The sequence below is a fragment of the Sceloporus undulatus genome, chromosome 3 (assembly GCF_019175285.1).
Source record: "Sceloporus undulatus isolate JIND9_A2432 ecotype Alabama chromosome 3, SceUnd_v1.1, whole genome shotgun sequence".
NCBI lineage: Eukaryota > Metazoa > Chordata > Lepidosauria > Squamata > Phrynosomatidae > Sceloporus > Sceloporus undulatus.
In genome coordinates, this window is record NC_056524.1 from 244,769,460 (window position 1) to 244,792,621 (window position 23,162).

The 23,162-nt window shown below is 42.5% G+C and overlaps 1 protein-coding gene across 1 annotated transcript in view; it reads left to right on the top strand.

Annotated features, from left to right (window-relative positions):
• The window catches only part of KCNAB1 (potassium voltage-gated channel subfamily A regulatory beta subunit 1), a 204,460-nt gene extending 184,158 nt beyond the window's left edge, over nt 1–20,302 (top strand). The window contains exons 11-14 of the mRNA XM_042458171.1: nt 39–133; nt 11,695–11,815; nt 17,415–17,503; nt 17,703–20,302. Coding sequence (XP_042314105.1) covers nt 39–133; nt 11,695–11,815; nt 17,415–17,503; nt 17,703–17,792 — 395 coding nt within the window. The 3' untranslated portion in view covers nt 17,793–20,302. The remainder of the gene's footprint in view (nt 1–38; nt 134–11,694; nt 11,816–17,414; nt 17,504–17,702) is intronic.
• Nucleotides 20,303–23,162: the final 2,860 nt, after the last annotated feature.

Below are 23,162 nucleotides of genomic sequence, written 5' to 3' on the forward strand. Positions count from 1 at the left end.
TATTTCTGTGTCATTTTGTCTGGTTGGTTGTTCTATAGGAGTTGGAGCAATGACATGGTCTCCGCTGGCCTGTGGGATTATCTCAGGGAAATACGCCAATGGAATTCCTGAAAGCTCAAGGGCTTCTCTAAAGGTACTTTTCTGATTTTCTGAGTTCATTGTGGTGGCAAAAAGTGTGGAAGAGAAGAGAAGAGAAGAATACTCTTGTTTCCTCTAAAATGGAGAGTCTTTCTACCTGAAATTTATCAGGGAGATTTATTTTAAAAAAGAAACTTTACTGGAAGACCTGTATTGCAAGGACATTATTGCTGTGGTTGATGAGGGCTTTTCTACCTGGATGATTTACCCCAAATTCCCCTCAGGTTCCCTGCATCCAAATCGAATCCAGACTGTACTTACAATGCCAACACTGGATTTGGGGCTTTCGCCTCCTAACCACATTTAAAACAACTCACCTTTGCTGTGGGTTTTGGGCTCTCTTTGCAGTGGTGACGGCAACTACTTTTCATTTGTGAAAAATGGGCAGCCCAGAGTATTCTGGCAAGTGAAGACCCACCTTGAGACCCTGCACCCCAGCTGCTTAACACGGACACCCAATTCAGACAGATTAGCAATGTTCTGTTGTGTCAAGACAGGTGAACAGGCTGTTTTGTTCCTCACAAGCAGACATAGTGATCCACAAGTTTTAAAAAAGAGAAAAAATAATAGAATCATAGAGTTGGAAGAGGCCATAAGGGCCATCCCGTCCACCCCACTGTCATGCAAGAACACATAACCAAAGCACTCCTGACAGATGGCCATCCAGCCTCTGTTTGAAACTCCCAAAGGAAACACAGGCCTGTTACAGACTGCCAAAATAAAGCTGCTTCGGGTCTTTTTGGAGGTACGCTATTTAAATGATGCATGGGTCCTAAGAGTCCGGAGGTCGCGCCAAAGCCACACTCCATTCCTAAGCATGCAGCTTTTTGTTGCAGCTTCCGGTATTCTTAGGATGCATGCATCATTTAAATCAGCATACCTCCACAGAGACCCAAAGACGCTTTTATTTTGGTCGTCTGTCACAGGCCACACTCTCCTTCTTTGTGGCGTTTGTTCTATTGTCAAATGGCTCTTACGTCAGGAAGTTCTTCCTAATGGCGGAGCGTGAAATTCTTTTGTTCCTATAATTTGAATCAATGCTTTGCTCCTATTTCCCTGGAGCAGCAAAAACAAGCTTTACTCTCTCCCGCCTCAGTATGACATCCTTCAAATATTCAGCGGGTCTAATCAACACCAACGCTCAACCATCCCTTCTCCAGGCTAAAAGAACCAGCTCCCTGAGTCTTTCTCATAGGGCATGGTTTCCAGACCACACCATTTTGGTTTGCCCCCTTTACATAGCTGTCCATCAGGACCATGTTTTTTGACCACAACTCTCATGCTAGTTGGGATTCTGTTTTAGCCAAAAACAACTGTTCCAAGCTCAGCTTTGGACTTCAGGCCATGTAGGAAAATTTGTGTTAGGAGATTTTTCTTGCTGCATACAGGAAGAGAGTTGTAATAGGAAAAGTCAGGGAAGAGAGTGGATGGATTCATTATAGGATTATTATTTTTTAAGTAATGCTTCGGGGAAACCTTGAAGGCACAAATAGCATGTTTGGAAACTACTGGGTAAATGAATGTTCTTTTCAGTCTTGTGGGGGGAAATACTTTTGAAGTAATAGGCTTCAAATTTATTGCAAGCTTGTGTATGAAATAAAAACCTAAATACATCCTGTTAGTAACAGCCATCCAGATTTCCTTGCAGCTGAAAAGCCATTTTTCATTTGAGTGCAGAGTGCTTTACTAACAAAATCCCTGAGATTACTTACAGGCAAAGTTGAACTTTGACAGGTTTTTTGAGAAACAGGGCTCAATATATTCTAAAGTAGCCAGAAAACATCACTGAAGAATTAGTAATTCAAGGAAAACAATCTGCAGCAAAGAATACAGAAACAAATAAGGTTTTGTACAACTAACTAAAAATGGAAAGAAAACATGCCTGCTGACAGACTTAGTATAACTTCTAAAATATAGATGATGTTGAAACAGCAAAAGATTCCTAGTTTTTCTCTGGAGCAGTGCTTGCACGTTATCTGATGTGGGAGACCAACATTATTATTTTTTCCATTGTTGATATCAATTTTTGCCCATTAGCTATAGTGTTTTCTTCTCATCTGGAAACTCCAGGCTAGCAACTGATGGCTCATGAACTGGCACCAGTCCATGGGCACCATTTTGAGTAACATTGCTTTAGAAAATAAAATGGAGGGCATTACGGAGAGGAGTAGCATGTTTCATCTGGTGAAGCAAAAAACCTAGTATGGTAGCACTTGCCAACTCACAGATGTATTTTGGCATAATCTTTTGTGACTATACCCACTTGATTGGTGCATGAATGTTGTGCAGTATTTCAGATATGTGTATACAAGAGGGATAAAAAGAATATCCACATACCTTCTTATCCTCAATGAGGAAGGATATCTTGATATGTTGAGACACCTTGATTCTCATCATCCCCTTTTCACCTCTGCGTGAAAACCAAAAAAAGGGTATTTTGTGAAAAAATCCAGTTTTTTTCCAACTTCACATTTCATACAAAAAAGTATATTGCACAATAATGTATTTCACACAAAACGTTCCTCTGTAAAATGTCATTAAAGTCTTAAAATGTGAACAGTCATTGAAAAGCATTAAAAATATAGTCCTCTGCCAGTGGGGGGAAATTGATGACATTTTTCATTCTTACACTAAGAGTAAAATAAGCTTAGGTTTGTGTCAATATATGTGCTGCAGAAGAGTGGGTGGGTTTCACATAAATTAAATGCAGAAAATACCTTTCATGACATTTGCATTTTCCTTTCATTAGTATGTGCCTTCAAGTTTGCCTGTCAGAGTACTTTGATTGTGTATTCCTCCTGGGCAGGGGGTTTGGATTTGATGACCCATGAGGTCTCTTCCAACTCTATTAAGTTTATCGCATGGGGCATAAACCGTTCCCCAGCGCGTTCTAACGGGGACGAGCGTGGCGTGCATGGAGCGCGATGGGCACCGGATGGGCACAAACGCGACTTTATTCGCACGGGGAACGCCCACCGCGCCGCGCGTTTCCCTGCGTCCCAATTCTGTTCCAGAGGGCGCCATTTCTGGGGACTGTTTCAAAACGTCCCAGAAATGGCGGCCCTCTGGACAGAATTGGGATGCATGGGAACGCGCGGGGCAGCGTTCCTCCGTGTCGATTAAAGTCGCGTTTTGGGCCCCATAGGCGCCCATCGCGCTCCAGCGTGCCCACGCTCGTCCCCGTTAGAACGCGCTGGGGAATGGTTTATGCCCCATGCGATAAACTTCTATGATTCTGTGATTCAGGTCGTTTACAGGCCACCCCTTTGGGGCGGCCTGTACCCACCCCTTTCCTCCGATGGATCAGGGCCTCAGCTGCTCCACAGCAGCAGCCCTGAGGCCCCGATCCGCCACTTTTCCAGGCGGCGTGGAGCGGCAAAAGGCCGCTTCCCTACAGCCTGGAAGGGGGTGTCCTTGGGGCTTCATGTCCCAAGGACACCCAACAGTGGCAGGGAAAGGAGCCGCTCAGCCCCTTTCCCTTGTGTCGCTGGCGCCAGCATTTAAGGCTGCACCAGCGACACAACACCCATTCGGAGCTCCTTCCCAGCGCCATGGAAAGGCCGCCCAGGTGCCCTTCCACGGCCAGGACATCACAATCCGCGCCACTCCGTTTGGAGGCAGCGCAGCCATGAGTTCTAATGGGGCGCCCATGTAGAATGGGTGCCGCCATATTGTACGTACTCTGTATACTAGGGTTGGGGTCATCTAGAATAGACACCCCCAGGCAACCCTGGTATGTACAGGGTACGTACTTAGGCCCGTCTGTAAAAGGCCATAGTTTTTCTAGGTAAGGAATCATAGATGTGCTTTGCCATTGCCTTCTCTGAATACACTGGTACCCCGGGATACGAAATGATCGGGTTACGATTTTCGGGATACGAATATCGCGGCTTGGAAAAACGTGTTCGGGTTACGAAAGATTTTTCGTTTACGAAATTCTTTCGGCGCGAAATTCAAATGATGCAAAGTGCATCTACTGGCTTTCCAGGTTTCCAGGGCTAACGGTTAGGGTTGCTTTGGCGCGAATTATTTGAATTTCGTTAGCAGCAGTGAGTGGCTTGCGAATCAAGCCAATCAATTGGATTGGCTAACGAAATTGGGGGGGTGGCTTGCCTTGAGAAATAAAGCCGGCTTCCATTGATCTGCCCCCTTTGTGTCTGGTCCTGTGGACTGCTGAGAAAGAGTCTCTTTGGAGCCTAACTTGGTTGCACTCGAGGTTCGACTTTTCCTGGCTTTCTGCCTTTGGAATTTTTCTTGGCTTTGCCATATCTCGGATCAAGACCGGCGTACAGCAATTCTCTACCGTAGTTGATGGATTTTTTTACCTTCTTCTTGGGGTGGGCTGGGTGAGACAGTGTGACCATGCTTTTGCTGTGGGGTGCTTGTGGTTGTTGTTGTTGTTGGTTGTTTTTTTTGTGTTTTCAAAGTGTGGATTGTGGGTTTGCTACTGGCATTTTCTGAATGGGGATTATGGGTCTGTGTGTGCAGGGATGCCTGTTTTGTTGGGTTTTTTTCTTTTAGGGCGACATGCTCTAATGTGTGGATTATGGCCTTGATGTGCTGGCTTGATTTTTTGGTTTTTTTTTCTTTTAGGGTGGCATGCTCTAATGTGGTGGGATTATGGCCTTGATGTGCTGGCTGATTTTTGGTTTTTTTTTTCTTTTAGTGGCATGCTCAATGTGATTATGGCCTATGTGCTGCTTATTTTTTGGGTTTTTTTTTTTTAGGGTGGCATGCTCTAATGTGTGGATTATGGCCTGATGTGGCTGGGCTTGATTTTTTTTGGGGGGTTTTTTTTTTCTTAGGGGTGATGCTCTAGTGTGTGATTATGGCCTTGATGTGCTGGTTGATTTTTTTTGTGGGTTTTTTTTTTCTTTTAGGGTGGCATGCTCATGTGTGCTTATGGCCTTGAGGGCTGTGGCTTGATTTTTTTGTGGTTTTTTTTTTTTCTTTTAGGGTGGCAGCTCTAATGTGGATTATGTCTTGATGTGCGGCTTGATTTTTTGGGTTTTTTTTTTCTTTTAGGGTGCTGCTCTAAGTGTGTGGATTATGGCCTTGATGGTGCTTGCTTGATTTGTTTGTGGGGTTTTTTTTCTTTTAGGGTGGCATGCTCTAATGTGTGGATTATGCCTTGATGGTGCTGGCTTGATTTTTTGTGGTTTTGTTTTTTTTTTTCTTTTAGGGTGGCATGCTCTAATGTGTGGATTATGGCCTTGAGGTGCTGGCTTGATTTTTTTTTGGGTTTGTTTTTTTTTTCTTTTGAGGTGGGCATGCCTAATGGTGTTATGGCCTTGATGTGCTGGCTTGATTTTTTTTGGGTTTTTTTTTTTTCTTTTAGGGTGGCATGCTCTAATGTGTGGATTATGGCCTTGATGTGCTGGCTGATTTTTTTGGGTTGTTTTTTTTCTTTTAGGGTGGCATGCTTCTAATGTGTGGATTCTGGCCTTGATTGTGGCTGGCTTATTTTTTTTGGGGGGTTTTTCTTTTTGGGTGGCATCTCTAATGTGTGGTTATGGCCTTGATTTGCTGGCTTATTTTTTTGGGTTTTTTTTTCTTTTAGGGTGACATGCTCTAATGTGTGGATTATGGCCTTGATGTGCTTGGCTGATTTTTTGTGGGTTTTTTTTTCTTTGAGGGTGCATGCTCTAATGTGTGGATTATGGCCTTGATGTGCTGCTTGATTTTTTTGGGTTTTTTTTTCTTTTAGGGTGGCATGCTCTGAAGTGTGTGGATTATGGCCTTGATGTGCTGGCTTGATTTTTTTGGGTTTTTTTTTTCTTTTAGGGTGGCATGCTCTAATGTGTGGATATGGCCTTGATGTGCTGGCTTGATTTTTTTGGGGTTTTTTTTTTTCTTTAGGGTGGCATGCCCTCAATGTGGTGGATTATGGCCTTGATTGTGCTGGCTTGATTTTTTTTTTGGGGGGTTTTTTTTCTTTTAGGTGGCATGCTCTAATGTGTGGATTATGGCCTTGATGTGCTGGCTTGATTTTTTTGGGTTTTTTTTTTTTTTCTTTTAGGGTGGCACTGCTAATGTGTGGATTATGGCCTGATGTGCTGGCTTGATTTTTTTTTGGGTTTTTTTTTTTTCTTTTAGGTGGCATGCTCTATGTGTGGATTAATGGCCTTGAGGTGCTGGCTTGATTTTTTTGGGGGTTTTTTTTTTCTTTTAGGGTGGCATGCTCTATGTGTGGATTATGGCCTTGATGTGCTGGCTTTGATTTTTGTGGGTTTTTTTTCTTTTTAGGGTGGCATGCTCTAATTGTGTGGATTATGCCTTGTGTGCTGGCTTGATTTTTTGTGGGTTGTTTTTTCCTTTTAGGGTGGCATGCTCTAATGTGTGTGGATATGGCCTTGATGTGCTGGCTTGATTTTTTTTGGGTTTTTTTTTTCTTTTAGGGTGGCATGCCTCTAATGTGTGGATTATGGCCTTGATGTGCTGGCTTGATTTTTTTTGGGTTTTTTTTTCTTTTAGGGTGGCATGCCTCTAAATGTGTGGATTATGGCCTTGATGTGCGGCTTGATTTTTTTTGGGTGTTTTTTTTTTTTTCTTTTAGGGTGGCATGCTCTGAATTGGGTATGATGGCCCTTGATGTGCTGGCTTGATTTTTTTTGGGTTTTTTTTTTTCTTTTAGGGTGCATGCTCTGAATTGGGGTGATGGGCTTCATTGCTGCTTTGATTTCTCATGGCTGTGCTGTTTTCAAAGTGTGGTGTGCGACTTTTAACACTTTGGCTATGGTCACATGTGGCCAGAGACTCTCACCATAGGGTGGCATTTTAGATTTTGGTGTTCTGGCCTATGGGTTTGTGTTCGGGGTGCTGTGCCATGGCTGGTGATCGATTTGAGAGTGTGGGGTGGGCTTTTTGCAGTTGGGGCCAGAGAGTGTGGACCATGGGGGTGGGGGTGGTTTCCAATTGTGGCTTTGCTCATTGCCTGTGCCTTTTGTCCTTTTTAGGCTTGAGCTATGGCTCCCAAGCCAAGCGTGAGAAGAAGAAGAGGGGCTCCCTTGTCCTTGGAGGACAAGAAGGACATCATCGCCAAGCACGATGAGGGGCGTGCGCTTGGTGGACATTGCCAAGGAGTATGGACGCAACCCTTCGACGATTGGGCACTGTCCCAAGCAAAAGGGCCATCAGGACTGTTGTGGCTCCAGCGAAAGGCGTGACGACCATCGCCAAGCATAGACACCGGCGACTATGGAGATTGGATGCGCCTTCTTCTTCTTTCTCTCCTCTGGATCAAGAAAAGAGGCGAGTCACACCCTGACCACCGCGGTCATCTCGAGGAAGTGCACCGCCATCGACTACGAACCTGGCCAGCAAGGAGGCAGGCGAAGGAACTTCTTCCAGATGGAGCCAGCCACCCTGAACTTCAAAGCATCACGTGGCTGGTTCGACGTTTCAAGAGGAGGACCTGGGATCCACTCTGTCGTCCGTCACGGCGAGGCGTCCAGCGCAGACCACCCAGGCCGCCGAAGCATTCGTCGTCCGCGTTCAAGGCCATGGTGGAGGAGGAAGGCTACGTCCCGCAGCAAGTCTTCACTGCTGCGACGAGACGGGCCCTTCTGGAAGAAGATGCCCTCGCCGCACCTACATCAGCCGGAGGAGAGGAGACTGCCAGTGCCACAAGCCTAGAAGGACCGCTTCACACTTTGCGTTGTTCGCAATGCCAGCGGGGACTGCAAGGTCAAGCCCCTTGTTGTGTACCCTCCCGAGAATCCAAGGCCTTCAAGGCACACAACATCCAGAGGACAGGTTTGCCAGTGATGTGGCGCTCCAATGCCGCGCATGGGTCCACGCCTCCTTTCGTGTCGAGTGGATCAACAGCGTCTTCGCCCCGACATGTGAAGCGGTACCTGGAGGAAGAGGATTTGCCCTTGAAGTGCCTCCTCCTCTTGGACTATGCTCCTGCCGCACCGCATGGCCTGGAGAAGACATCCTCGCGGAGTTCTCCCTTTCATCAGGTCCATTTTTCTGCCACCCAACACGACCTGCCCTCTTTGCAACCCATGGACCAGCAGGTGATCGCCAACTTCAAGAAGGTCCTACACCAAGCACCTGTTCAAGCGTTGCTTTCGATGTGACGGAGAGCACACAGCTGACCCTGTCGTGAGTTCGGGAAGCGCATTTTGACATCGTGGTTGTGCTTGAAGAGGTGTGGACTTGGGCCGGCAGGCGATCACCAGGCGCAACCTGATTGCTGCATGGAGGAAGCTGTGGCCTGATGCTTCTTCTCCTGGAAGGGTTTGCAGGCCGAGGTGTTGAGCCAGGTGAAGAAGAAGAGGTGCAACGAGATCGTATCCATCGCAAGTCCCTGGGACTCGAGGTGGACAACGACTGACGTGGAGGAACTGATCGAGGAGCACAACGAGGACCTGACAACGAGGACCTCAAGGCCTTGGCGGCGATGCAACACTCGGCCGTGATGAGGACGTGTCCATTTCGACAGGGGCCAGCAGGAGGAGTGCGGGGCATCTTTGCCAACGGCAGACATTAAAGACATCTGAGGCAATTCCACATGTGGCTTCCTTTTGGAGAAGCACCACCCTGAGCAGGTGCTGACCAGCCATGCCCATTGCCCATTTTGATAATGTCTGCTTAGCCATTTTAAGACCGCTTACGGGCCGGCAAAGGCAGACATCCTTGGACCAGTTTTCTTCACTAAGAGGGAGAACCGTCTCCAGAAGGCAAAAGTGACCTTAAAAAAAAGGTGACCCTAAAAAAACACCATTTTTTTTTAAATGGTTAAATTTGTTAAATTGGTGGATATGGCTAACTGTGCTGAATTGGGTTAAATTGCCTTGAAATTGATAATTGGCTGAAGTGGTTAAATTGCTTGAATTGGATAAATTGGCTGAAGTGGTTAAATTGCTTGAATTGGTTTAAATTTGGCTTTTTTGGGCTGCCCCTCTCCTCCCCCTCCTCTCCTCCGCCTCACTCCGACATGCACAGGACCAGATGACAAGACCAGCAAAGGTAAGAAAACACTTTTTTTCTTTATCCTTTAGAATGGGCCTGACCATGGGTTGCATGTTTCAGATTTTGGGTTTTTGGCCTTTGGTTTGAGTTCTGGGGTGGTAATGTCCATGGTGTGGATGCTGGAGAGTGTGGGTGTGGACTTTTAAAGTCTGGCCGTATTTGAGGTGGGCCATAGAGTGTGGTTGCTTTTTTAGATTTGGGTTGCTTTGTCATGGCTGTGATGATTGAAAGCAGGTCCTCCTCCTCTTTCCCCTGCCCACTCTGAGATGCACAGACCAGCAACACTTTTTTTCTTTATCCATTTAGATGGGCCTGACCAGGGGTTGCATGTTCAGATTTTGGGTTCGGGCCTTTGGGTTGGAGTTCTGGGTGGTATGGTCATGGGTGTGTGATTTGAGAGTGTGGGATGGGACTGAGTTTTGCAAAGTCGGGCCTGGCTTGATGGTGGGCCATTAGAGTGTGACCATGGGGTTTGGTTTTTTAAATTTGGGGTTCTTGGTCCATGGGTGTATGATTGAGAGTGTGGGATGTGGGATCTGAGTTTTGCAAGTCTGGCCTGGCTTGGATGTGGGCCATAGAGTGTGACCATGGGGTTGGTTTTTTAAATTTGGGGTTCTTTGGTCATGGGTGTGATGATGAGAGTGGGGAATGTGGGATCTGAGTTTTGCAAGTCTGGCCTGGCTTTGATCGGGCCAAGAGTGTGACCATGGGTTGGTTTTTTAAATTTGGGGTTGCTTTGGTCTGGTGTGTGTGATTTGAGAGTGTGGGATGTGGGATCTGAGTTTTGCAAGTCTGGCCTGGCTTTGATGCGGGCCAGAGAGTGTCACCTTGGGGTGGTTGCTTTGGTCATGGGTGTGATGATTTGAAGCGCCAGCCTCCTCACCTGAGAAGCCAGAACCATCAAAGATAAGAAAAAAACTTTTTTTCTTTATCCTTTAGAAACTTTCAGAATGGACCTGCAGTCATTGTAAGCTAATTAGTGCCTGAGGCAACTTTGTATTACATTGTAGTGTAGGGTACTTAGCTTAATAGGCCTCTATTGTTGCCTTTTGTTTTGACTTGCAGGTCTTGGAACGAATTAGTTATTTTCAATGGGAAAAGCTTTCGGATTACGAAATTTTCGGCTTAACGAAAGAAATAGCGGAACGAATTAATTTCGTAACCCGGGGTACCAGTGTATAGCTTATAGCACCTGGTATTGCTTGGCAGTCTGCCATCTAAGTACTAAGTAGTGCTGGCCTTGCTTAGCTCCCAAGTTCCGACAAAATCTTGTGCCTTTAGGATATTTAGGCCTGACATTGTAATGATTCCAGTTCACACATACAGTCATTGTAGAATTGCAACAACCAAAAGTGCACCCCAAGTCCTATCTTTGAAGCTTGCAGCCCCCCTCAACATAGTCATTTCTGAGGTGCTGGAGATCAAGGTGGTGAGAAAATGATGTGCCCAGAGCTCTCCCAGTTGTAGGAGATGCTGAGATAGTAGACCCAGGATTCTGACAGGACCCTGGAGGAGTCTCTGCAGCTGTATGTCTCAATATGATCCATAACTAAAAGAGGACTGAAGACATCATTGCTATCCACCTCTCCAGCATTTTGGAATGGCTATGTTGGAGAAGAGGACTGTGAGGCTTCAAAGACAGGATTTTGAAGGGTAACATAGCTACATCTTCCCAATTATGAACCTCAGCCACTATTTTTTAAAAACTCTTTTTTGTTGTTCTATTCTGTTGATTAGATTCAAGGTTTTAGGTCAAAGGAGAGTACATGATGGGTTTTGGAGATGGAAAAAGCAAGTGTGGCAGAAAGTCTATAGACATTCTACAGGTGTCTATCATTACACTAGACCTTGAAAAACAATACTGCTGTGTATTTTAGAGCAATTAGCTACTACTAAACTAGCTATCCAAATTAGTCAGTGTCATCTTCTTTTGTGCCTTCAAATAGTGTCTGACTTATGGTGACCCTATCATTCCTTGCAAGACTTGTTCAGAAGAGGTTTGCCTTTGCCTTCCTGTAAGGCTGAGAGATTATGACTTGCCCAAAGTCTCTTGGTGGGTTTCCATGATCGAGTGGGGATTCAAACCCTGGTCTTCAGGTTGTAGTCCAACGCTCAAACCACTACACAATATTAACTCTTAGTTATTATCTATAATTCTCTTAAGACTACCATTTTCACATCTCCCGCCCCATCTAAGGGATTCCTGTAAAGCAGTAGTTCCCAACCTTTGGTCTTCCATTTGTTTTGGACCGCGGATCCCAGAAGCTTCTGCCAACTTGGCCAACAGTCAGGAATTATGATAGATGAAGTCCAAAACATCTGGAGAACCAAAGGTTAGGAACCACTGTTCTAAAGAATTCCTAGATAATCACCAAGTTTTTATGGCAAAAGCTTGAATATCTACCCTGCTTTCACCTTCTCTGGATTCAGCAAAGAACCAAATTACAGCTCCACCTGTAATAAAATGTCCATTATACCAGAGGACTCTCATGCCATAGGCTGTTCATAGGCTATCTAATACAAAGGAACTGGCCCAGCCTACTTTTTAAATATCTTAATTGTGTTTTGTTCTGCTAGTGCTACCAGTGGCTGAAGGAGAAGATTGTGAGTGAGGATGGGAGAAAGCAGCAAACAAAGCTGAAAGATCTCTTTCCTATTGCAGAACGCCTTGGATGCACACTACCTCAGCTAGCAGTTGGTGAGAAATTCTGCAGTTCTCTCTTTGTCCATTCCTTATTTTTCTGGTCTTGATTGCTCTTGATGCCATACTGGGCAAGTATTGTGAGCCTATTCTCTTGTGGAAACTATTTCATCTGAATTTGTATGGAAATTTTAAAAAACAAAGCAATTATCTGGTACTGGGCCCTAACTGATTCTTCACAGATGGAGAAGGAAGAGGAAAATGAGAGGATCATCACTCTGCTCTCCAATAATATTTTCCTTCAGTCCTCAAATTTCCAGCATTGCAATAACTTAAAAATTTCAGTTGAGCATTTAGAAATATAGTTCAGGCATCCAATGCAGGCAAAAAATAGCAAGAGAATGGAAACACAACAAATATAAGAGTTGTAAGTGTTGTAATATAGGTGTTGTAAGTGTGAGAGATTTACCGTGTCTCACTCTTGGGGGTTGTGGGCCACAATGGGTGACACCTCAGAGGGAGGTGTCTTTCCTTTCCCACCTGGGCTGCAGATCTGTCTGACCTAGAAAAAGCTGTTGAAGAGAGAAGGAAGGTATTAAAAAATGATCTGCCCTGGGTGTCAAATATACTAGGTATGCCACTGCTCACTTTGCAATGATAGAAATTTGGGGGCTGAAGAAAATTTCAGTGGGGGGGGGGGGGACAGACTTCATATTTGGAGGCATAATGTCCTTATTTTGCTTATGCCCCATAGTTACATCCCTGCTCTTCATGCAATAGGTCCACACAGCTGTGGTGAGTTTGTACTCTTCTTGGACCATTGCAATATGAATACTATACAAACAAAATCTTTGACTCACCTTCCAAAGCACAGAGTAATATTTTTATGCCCCAAATGAAACATAACTTGAACTTCCATTAAGTCCCTGAATGAAAAATAAAAGTACATTCTCCTGAGGGAATATTGTGTGTTGCAGCGGGTACATCCAAAGTGACAGTTCACTCTAGAGTAATTTTCTACTTTCGGCAGCTATGACGTAAAATTAAATAATTTCTGCCTGGTTGAAAACAAGTAATCATCAAGATAATAAAAGAGGAAATGCAGACAGCCAGGAATGCTCCAAAATATAATTGGGGGGGAGACACAGAAAGCATGCTCAGGCACATCACAATATTAAGGTAAATTTAAAAAGAAATTCAGAATAAATTCTAAAGCACCAGGCAATGAAGAGGCATCTTTCATAGTGGGGAATATTGCCAGAAATTGCAGGATATAGTTTGGTACAACATTAGTTCCATCTGTTCCCCAAACTAGACAAAAAAAATGTTCCCAGTGCTAGAAGCCTTGCAGGGAAGGAGCAGTGTTCTAAGCTGTTTTAGAGACTACAGATATCCACAGTCACCCCTAGAAATGTAATATTTGAAAGAACCCAGAGAAAGTGTTAAAATCCTGAAAGAGGATAACTAGTGCCGAGACAAATTTTCTCAAATTCTTTTTCCCCTCTTAAAAATGTCATGAGATTTCCCCCCCTTTTCTTAGGCAACTTTGCAGTTTTCTTCATAATTTTGAGAATATGGCCACCTGAGTCCCCCACATACTAATCCTTAGAGAAACAATAGGTGTGGGGGCACTTTGGAAAATGCAAAATGTTGGTGGCTGCCAACGCACTTGTGGCTATTGCCACATATAGTGATAGCGTGCGCACGCACACACACCCCAGCTTGATTTATAAAAAGAAAAAAATGTTTGGTCTACAAAACATATTTTGAAGGCTACAACTGGCATTCCATTAGTTTACAGAGGCACAAATTACACAACACATATGGAGTATTTTTGGAGTCCTTGTACATTGGTCATATCCAGGTGAAAATGGCATACATGGAGTGGTACTAGTATGTGTAAAGTAGCACATTAAAGGACACAATGTAGCATGCTAATATATATTGCCTCTATGTACTGCCAATGAATACCAGGTGCAGTAGGCTAGATTTCAGAGGAAGGAACTGGCAAAATCACTTCTGCATATTCCTTGCCCAAGAAAACCCTATAAAATTGAGGGAGTTGCTGTAATTTGACAGGCAACTTGAAGGCACATGCACACACACACATTATCTTTGCACATTGTTCATTGCAACAGCATAATGGATTGTCAGTCATGTGCATTAACTATTGATCCGCATACATTGTACTACATTGGTATTCGTATAGCGATTGCATAATATAACTCTGCCAGTAGACACTTAAATTGCACTGTTCTTGGCCACTGTCTCCCAAAATCCCCCAGCCAGCATGTCTGTGCTGCCAGGAAGAGGGTGGTTTTCTGGATAGTGTACTCAAAAATAAAAAAGGTAAAAATTCTGAAGCTATGCAAACAACCAAAATCTCTTACAAATAAAGGAAGAGGCTGTGTGCCAAAGGTGAGACTCACTTCTGAGAAACGGTGGCAGAGTTTCTCTTTCACCAGGCAAAGTGAAATGATTCTTCCAAATTTTCTGCCAAAATTTTTAAAATTTTGTTCCTTATTTATCTCACTTTTTTTTCTTTCAAACATTGGACTCAAGGAAGCTAGTGGTAAAATCAAATAAGCCAAATATCACTGAGCCATGAAAGATTTATTAAAACTTGAAACAAATTAAAAATCAATTTAAACGGATCAATAAAGGCAATAAAACCAAACTGCATTCACACAGTGTGGTTGAGAGGCTCTTGGCACACAGGTGCAACTCAAAGTCATCCAACTACCATGCAGCATCCTAGAGGCAACTATTTTCAGCCTCTTTAGGTGATAACCATCTTCATTTCTACAGATAACAGCCACAAAGCTGGCCATCTCTATAAAATAATCATGAGCAGGACTGCTATTTTTCTTGAACGCCTCTTCTGGTTGCTTGCTTCCCTCTCAACAGCTGTGTGGCTCTGATTGACTCAGGCTGCTGAAATATAGCTAACACAGCACCAAAATTCAAGAGAAGCCATTTGTCATTTTTAACTGTGCTGTCTTTTCTTGCCTTGCAAGAGACACCATTTAAATGTTTCATATAAATGATGGGGTAGAGGATGATAAATCATCTTATGAAGTTCAGGTAGACTTGGGGATGTAATTTCTGGCCCTGACAATTCCCCCCCCCCCCATCCCCTAATGCAGTTATTGTAGATTTAAAAAAAAAACAGATGATGATAAACTGGGAAACTGATCTTATAATTTTGCAAACCAGCAGAGGAAAAAATATCTTATAATCTGCAATTGGGCCAAAAATGAAGGCCATTTCTTGATTACACCAAATATTTCCATGAATAAAGCAAGCCACAAGATGCAAATAAAGCTAATAAAATAAGATACAGTACACAAAACAGGATTCAATTCACCTATCATCCATTACTGCATGGAAATAATTTTGATGGCTGAAATCCTTTGGATTATGTTGCTACATAACCATGGTAGTTACATAGCAATGTAGTGAATCCTGACCCAATCCCCATTGCCATTCCCACTTAGAAGTCAGCAGCAGCTGCAGTTGATATGGGTCTGTTTCCCTGTTGCTTGGGAAGCAGCTGATTTAATATTCTCACCTCCTCTCATGTGTGATCTCCATCATGACAGCCGGAAACAGGATACCCGCCACAATCCTCCTTGCTGCAGAGATTGCTCACATGGGGAGTGAAAACATAAGTCAGCTACTGCCTTGTGACAAGGGAACAGACCCTCCATTGATTACAGTGGATGTTTGTCAGTAAGTGGGTATTGGGAAATTTTCACAGTCCTCAAGTAGCCCCTAAAGTAGGAGCTATGGAGGGATTGTGAATACGAAACAGTCATGAGTGTGAAGTCGAAGGCTTTCATGGCCAGCATCCATAGTTGTTTGTAGGTTATGTGGCCATGTTCTAGAAGAGTTTGTTCCTGACATTTCAACTGCATCTGTGACTGGCATCTTCGGAGAATACTGGCATGGAAGTGAGTGGGGTATAGATATACTGTGTGAACCTGGGTTGGGAGGAGCAATTTCCATGTTAATCTGTATATTGTTCTGTTGCTGGATTGTAAGGCCTCAGGGTGGGAGGATATGCAAAGAGGATTTGTATCTGTTTAATTAGACCAATTGTCTGTTGGGAAACTGACCCAGGGTGGTTTTCATTTGCATTTGCTGGCTCTAGATTTTAGTGTTTTTCAGGAATGGTTGCCAAATTTTGCTAACTTTAAGGATTTCTTCATTCCTGTTGAAGTTGTCTAGGTGCTTGTGTATTTCAATGGCTTCCCTGTGCATTCTGACCAGATAGTTGTTGGCATGGCCCAGAATTTCAGCGTTTTCAAACAGTATTTTATGTCCAGGATGGTTTATAATGTGTCCTGCTACTGCTGATTTTTCTGGCTGACCCAGTCTGCAGTGTCCCCTTGATTTGTGTTTGAGCACTACATTTGGTGGTCCCTATGTAGACTTGTCCACAGCTGCATGGTATGCAGTAAATTCCTGCAGCCATGAGACGGTCTCTCCTGTCTTTCAGTGAGTGCAGCATTTGCAGGATTTTCTTGGTCAGTTTGTAAACCATTTGGAGGTTGTTTTTCCTCACCAGTTTCCCTATTCTGTCTGTGACTCCTTTGATGTATGGTAAAAATACCTTACCTTTGGGTGGTTGTTTGTGTTCACTCCTCTGGGTTTTTCTGGGTCTGGCAGCCCTTCTGATGTCTGAGCTGGAATAACCATTAGCCTGTGGAGTGCATAACTCCAGGTTATGCATTTGTAACTGCCATAGTGAATTCCAGCCAATATTAGAACATGACATTTCAATTGTCCTGAATCTGCATCAAATTGCTAGTTACTGAATTTGCTCCCCCATCTCTTTATTACTTACTTATTTCTTCTATTGATGAGGAGAAAGGTTTGAGGATTAAAAAAAAAACTTGCTCTCTTTGGATCTTATGCAATTTAATATATATTATTAGATGGCACCACTTGCTACTTCAGTAAAACCAGCAAAGTGTTTTTGTGTGTGTGTGTTTTGTTTTATTTCTATCCTACCTTTCTCCCATCACGGGGTGCAAAGCAGCTTACAAAATTTAAAATAAAAGCTTACCGTATATACTCATGTATAAGTCGAAAAAATTAGGTCAAAAAATTGACACCACAGAACCCTGGGTCAATTTATACATGGGTCAATGCAATCGGAGGAAAGGCGGGCCTTCATCCCCTGAGCCTCTTCCCAGCCAAGGTGCCTCCAGAAGGGACAACCCAGTGGGGAAGAGACAGGGAAGGCAATCCATCACCCTTGCAGCCTCTTCCCAGTTGGTTTGCCTCTGGAGGGGGCAACCCAGCTGGGAAGAGGCAGCGAAGGCAAATAATTGCCCCCTCAGCCTCTTCCCGGTGGGCTTCCTCCTTAAATCTGACCCTCGACTTACCCACCGGTCATGTAAAAATCAACAATTTTGGCCTCAAAAGTTGACCTCAACTTGTACATGAGGTCAACTTATAGTCGAGTATATACGGTAGTTAAAAACACTTTTTACAGCAGTGAAAAGCAATTACATTACAATTCTGTCAAGAGGGCAAATTACTGAAATGGTTTAAAATAGATGTAAATCATAACTGGACCCTGGATTATGTTGCTTGCCATGGATACCAGCCAGTATCCTGAACAGCCATATGCTTTCTGTATTTTTAGCATGGTGTCTACGTAATGAAGGTGTGAGTTCTGTTCTCCTTGGCTCTTCCAACCCAGAGCAACTAATAGAGAATCTTGGTGCCATACAGGCAAGTATAAAACTTCTCTCCCTTCAGAAGCAGTGATTGATAGATGCAAATTTGATCAAGTGTCTATACAATTTAATTTTGTAAACCACATATAATAGAATCCAATTTTCTTGCTCTTCTTTGGAGAGGTTCTCTTTTTCTTAATTGAGACCGCATAATAACCTTGAATAAAACATATGTGCGCTTCTTACATCCACAGGTTCTTCCGAAGATGACGTCCCACATTGTGAATGAGATTGATAATATTTTGGGCAACAAACCTTACAGCAAGAAAGACTACAGATCCTAAAGCATTGCATGGTTAAACTGGACTGCATGGCTAAAATAGTGCTCTGTACCTTGTACAGTACTGAGTCAATACTATCAAGTTACAATTAGAATTACTCAGCAGTCTCTGATTTACTAGATTCTTCAAGGTGGTGTGCTCCACTGAGATTCAAAAGCACAGCTGATCTCCCTGACAGCTGAGATCAACTTTGCTCTCTCCCCCACAACTGGAGAATTTGAATTCACTTTTGACTCCATTCAATGAGCACAATCGAGCGGGACCTTCTCAGGTTCAAGCATCATTGAAATGAGTAAGATGTGCACAGCAGGCACTAACATTGGACTCTGGACAACAATGTACCAAATGACAGGACTTTCTTCTTGTCCTCTGCAACCCTCCCATCCACGACCCCCTCCTTGTAACCCTCAGGGGCACCAGAATCTTCTAGCTTTCTAGAGTAGGTTTTAAGCATGAGGGGGGCTGTAGGAAGGAGTGTGGACCCCCCCCCCATTCCGCTGGCGGAAACAGTTCTTTGACTATTTATTGGCCTTTAAAGTCCTCTGGACCTAAGTAGAATTTACCAGTGGATTATGCCCCCATTAAGGTTCCTTTTTCTCAGTACTTCTTTATGCAGTGAAAATATACATGTAAAAAAACAATAAAAGATTTCTAAGCTTTAGATATTTGGAAATTAAGAGAGGGATGTACAGATATATTTTTTCAGTGAACAAAAAGTCAGAAACAGTTAAAAAGCTTAGGGTAAAGAAACATAATTTCAAGTGTAAAGAATTTCCAAAGCTGTATGTCAAGGATGTGTACGTTCAGATTTTGCTTTTCCCATTTGCATTTTGATGCTGAACTGAGTTCTAGTTAGCTACCCTAGTTTGTGCTCTGGCAGCAAAAGGGCTTTCCATTTAAAGGCACCCCCTCCCCAATAGATTAGATTAGATTAGATTAGATTAGATTAGATTAGATTAGATTAGATAGATAGATAGATAGATAGATAGATAGATAGATAGATAGATAGATAGAGTTAGTGAAGGAATTACAGAGATTGGAGCCTATGTCTGTAAATTATTTCAGGATTTTACAGACAAACTATACTGGTCAGTTGCACATTCATAAAAATCGAAAGAAAGGTGTAGCCAAAGATAAACCTGCTTAGGCTGGCATCCTATACAAACATAGTAGATCTGGAAGAAAGCCTTGTTGGATATAGCAGGAATTACTTCTAAAAATATATACATACAATTGAACTGCCAAGCAAAATTTACAAAGCAATTATATGTGTGTTTGCTCAGAAGGAAATCCTGTTGATTTCAATGGAGATATTAGGGGAAACAAGAGCTGTCTTTTCTTGATCAAATGTGATCTCTTTGGGGAGGTTTTCCAGCAGAATAAATTAAACAACATGCATTGTACTCCCATTAAAATAACAGAAACCTTGGCTGGACTGCATCCAGTATCTATTGTGCTTTTAAAAAAAAAAAAGACAAAAGTCTGCAGTCTCATTATTTTTTTAAATGCTAATCACCAACAAATAAACAGCTCCTCTCTGCAACAAAATAATATCAGACTGAAACAGTTACCAAAACTTTGCTTGGTAGGCCAAATTCAGATAAAAATTATTCCTATCATCTTTAAATGTTCTTTTATTACAACATGCTTTTCCTTTGGCAGTTTATAGGCAGAGCTAGTGCACCTCGGATTACTTAACTTTAACTAATATAATGTATTATAAATGTACATAATGTGCAGAGTTGTACAATTTTCTGAAGAGCAGATATTCATAAGGATGAGAAACTGTTTCATTCTTCTTTTCTCATCTTTGTGCCAGTATCAATTGTATACTGCAATTGTGTGGGTTTTCAGAAAGCCAAATTGTGAACAGTTCATCATAAATGAATGAAATCCCCAACAGATCTTTACCCATTCTTTCTACTCCTCTTCGGTAGTAAACTTTTGTGATGGCTTCAGCAGGGGGCTCTGTTCTGCCCCAACTCTCAGCATGTGACTGCTGTAGTTTTCAGCCACCCTTTCCCACTTCCCAGGAATTTCCCACTATTGAGCCCAACATGTCCATAACAGTGGTGGGTGATAAAGTCTCCCGTTGGCTTCTTGCATGCATCTACAGTAGCATGCCAAAAGCTTCAATCTTCCATTTGCAGATTACAAGTGGACGTAACTATGAGTGTTGTGAAGTGCAAGTGCTCCTCTCAGCTGTCCTGACAAACCACACACCCCAAACTTGAATCCAAAGTTGCAAGCACTTTTGATTCATCCATATCAGTTCTATCAGCATTCATCTCTCCTAGGAGTAGCCTCTTTGTAAAATTAGTAAACCTTTGTTGTTTAAGAATGAGCCGTGTTCCCGACCCCCATATCTTGCAATACAGGCAAGAATACATTGCAGCTGGGAAAATCCATTCCTCTCCTGGTAAGAATTGGGAGTTAAATTCACAACCACAAAATTTGGAGAGAAAGCATCGTCTGTTAATTTTGTCTCTGTAAATCTTGCCTCCTTTACAGCATTGCCCATTCTTTTCCTTTTGTAGCAGCAGGGTCAGAAGCCAGTCAAGGCTGAATGAAAACAGCTGGTTCTCTATGCTATGGATTTGGAAACAGCAGTGTATATGATGCACTTGAGTTTCTATAGTTCTGCACAGTCAGTCCTGATTAAAAATTGTAATATGCGGAGCAGAAGCACAGTGAAGACAGCCCTCTAGATATTTGAAACTTCAGCTCCCATCAGCCACCACTATCATGGTCAATAGTTAGGAAGCTGTAGTCCAAAACAGAGGGCAAACCATTAAGGAAGGTTGCTGTATTTGTGATTAGCCCAATATGGTATACTCACATGGGAATCTCTCTCTCTTCACATGGGAGTCTACCATTACAGGTTTATAACCACATATAACCTGCATTTCATGAGCCAGTGTGGTGTAGTGGATTGAGCATTGGGATGGCGACTCTGGAGATCAGAGTTTGAATCTCCACTCGACTATGGAAGCCCACTGGGTGACCTTAGGCAAGTCTCTCTGCTTCAAAAGACGGCAAAGCTTGCCAATAAAAGAGGTTCACTTTAGGATCACCATAAATCTGAAACAACTGGAAGGCAAACAACAACATGCATTTTATACAACTTTGACATTAACTGTTATTTAAGGTGCGGAAATGATGTCCTTCTCCCTTTTTTGTTCTTGTGATTTACAAAGACCATTTTTCAGAACTTTTCTCTGAACACTGTGAACTCCCCATTAACTCAACAGCCTTCATAGCATCCTTCTCCCTATTTTTCTGTGGGGAGAATCCATTTTAATAGTACTGGATACCGCGGGAGCCTGCTATGCCAGCTTAAAAACCACTATTCTAAAACTAAGGTGGGAATTAGGTGTCCCTCCAGATGTTGAACTTCCAAGTCCCAGTACCCCTAAGCCAGCATAGTGAATTGTAAAGAATGCTAGGAGTTGAAATCTAGCAATCTCTGGAGGGCTGCATGTTTCCCAGTGCTTTCGATACAACTGCACACAACTTTGGCTGAGAAATGTCTGCTTTCTACAAAAATTTAACAAATGCCCTTTCACTTGATTCCACTTAGTTTCCATAGCCAGAAAGCTAAAAAACCAATGCAATTATATGCATTTTTATTTTGAAATAAGTTTTCCTGTGTCCAATGGAACTTTGTTCAGGTAATTAAGCATAGAATTACAGTAAAAGGTTCAGATCAGACTAGTAAAGTGCTGTTGCATGTTGAAAACTTTCTGCTGCACAAAAATTAGCCTCTTCTTGATGTTGTACATTACCAGCAATGGACTACCTGGGAGGGGAAACAAACAAGCAAGCACACAGTGGACCAGCACATCTGTTTTTGGCAGATAGACAAATGTGACCTGGACATAGAAACCTGCTTGTATGCATCTGTCCCCCTTACTGGCTAAATCAAATAGCTGAGCTCCATGTGCTCAAAAGTTACTAGTTCCCCCTTCTGGGGGAAAACCCATTTCATCATTGTTTTATGAAGATACTCATTTCATTCATCAGGCCTTAGGACAGCCCATGTTTCCTTCCCATCTTCCTCTGTTCATTTCAATGGCAGTAGTAACACTATGTGAATGCTTTACCAAAGATTTGTTCAGCCAGTGGAATAAGAGTAACACAAACATGGAGCTCTATACAAGAAATGTTTTCTCTCTTTCTAGAAAGCAAGAGAGCAGCACCTGTATATACAGGACTCATCTGGTGATTCTGAATCCCAACCCCTCCATTCCACCTATTCCCTACAGTTGCAGTTTTCATTTGAGAATCCCTATGAACAGAGCTAAACTACAGAAGCCACTGGAATTTTAAGGAACTGATCTATTTTTTCCGCTTTTAATGTGTTTAATCAAATCAATGGTCTGTATAAACCAATTCAACAGCTGTATACTAGATTCTGCTTTCTATCTGCTTAGACATAATAAAGGCAATTTGTGCACTTAAATTATGATGTCAGATGCATTATTTCAAAGCAGGGAGTCACATTATTCTGATTAGAAAGGCACACTGCCATTTCAATTAATTACCATGAAAATCAATTTATATTAATCCCCCCCCCCTCCACAGCACACAATCACATTAAACAGAGCACATTTACAGAAAATAAAGGTATCCATACTGAAGTATTTGGGAGCAGAGGAAGAAATTTTAAAAGTACATATTCTGTAGCCACCATTTCATCGGTGGCTATAAAACATACTTCTACTTCAAGTAATTAACTACTGGCAGGATTCAATTGCTTTCTTTAAATACCATTTTTTAAATTTAAGCGTTCCTTCTGAAGTGTCTAATGTCCCAAATTTCTAAAAACTGAAATGGAATGGCTACTCAAATATATAAAAATGACTTAATGAACTTACAGTATTATCTTTTATATCACAAAGAAACAACCAGATGTGTATGTACACAAAGAAACAGTATCACGGGATCTAATGTCTTAAAGCTATATACTATGCTACAAGATATACTTTTCCAAAATGCATAATCAGTCAGCTCTGCTGTTGCACTATTACATTGTTACTTCTATCAAATTTCAATGCAGCTGTCAGGATTACTGCTGCTTCTATCACTCACACTCTCTCTCACACACGCATATATTTTAAGAGAATGAATACAAGGGAAGAATGCTACTACTGTATTCATATGCTCCTCTTCCTCCATGGCAGGAAAATATAGCACATCTTCAGCAAATCATGTTTCCCTTTTATTATCATCTCATTACTATAACTTTATCCCTTGTTTCTTCATATCATAAAAAGAAGATAGTAATGGGAGCGGGGAGAAGGATTAGTTTGTTAAAGAAGTATATGCAGCAAATCTTGCTTCATTACATTTATCAGATAGACCTAGAGGCAC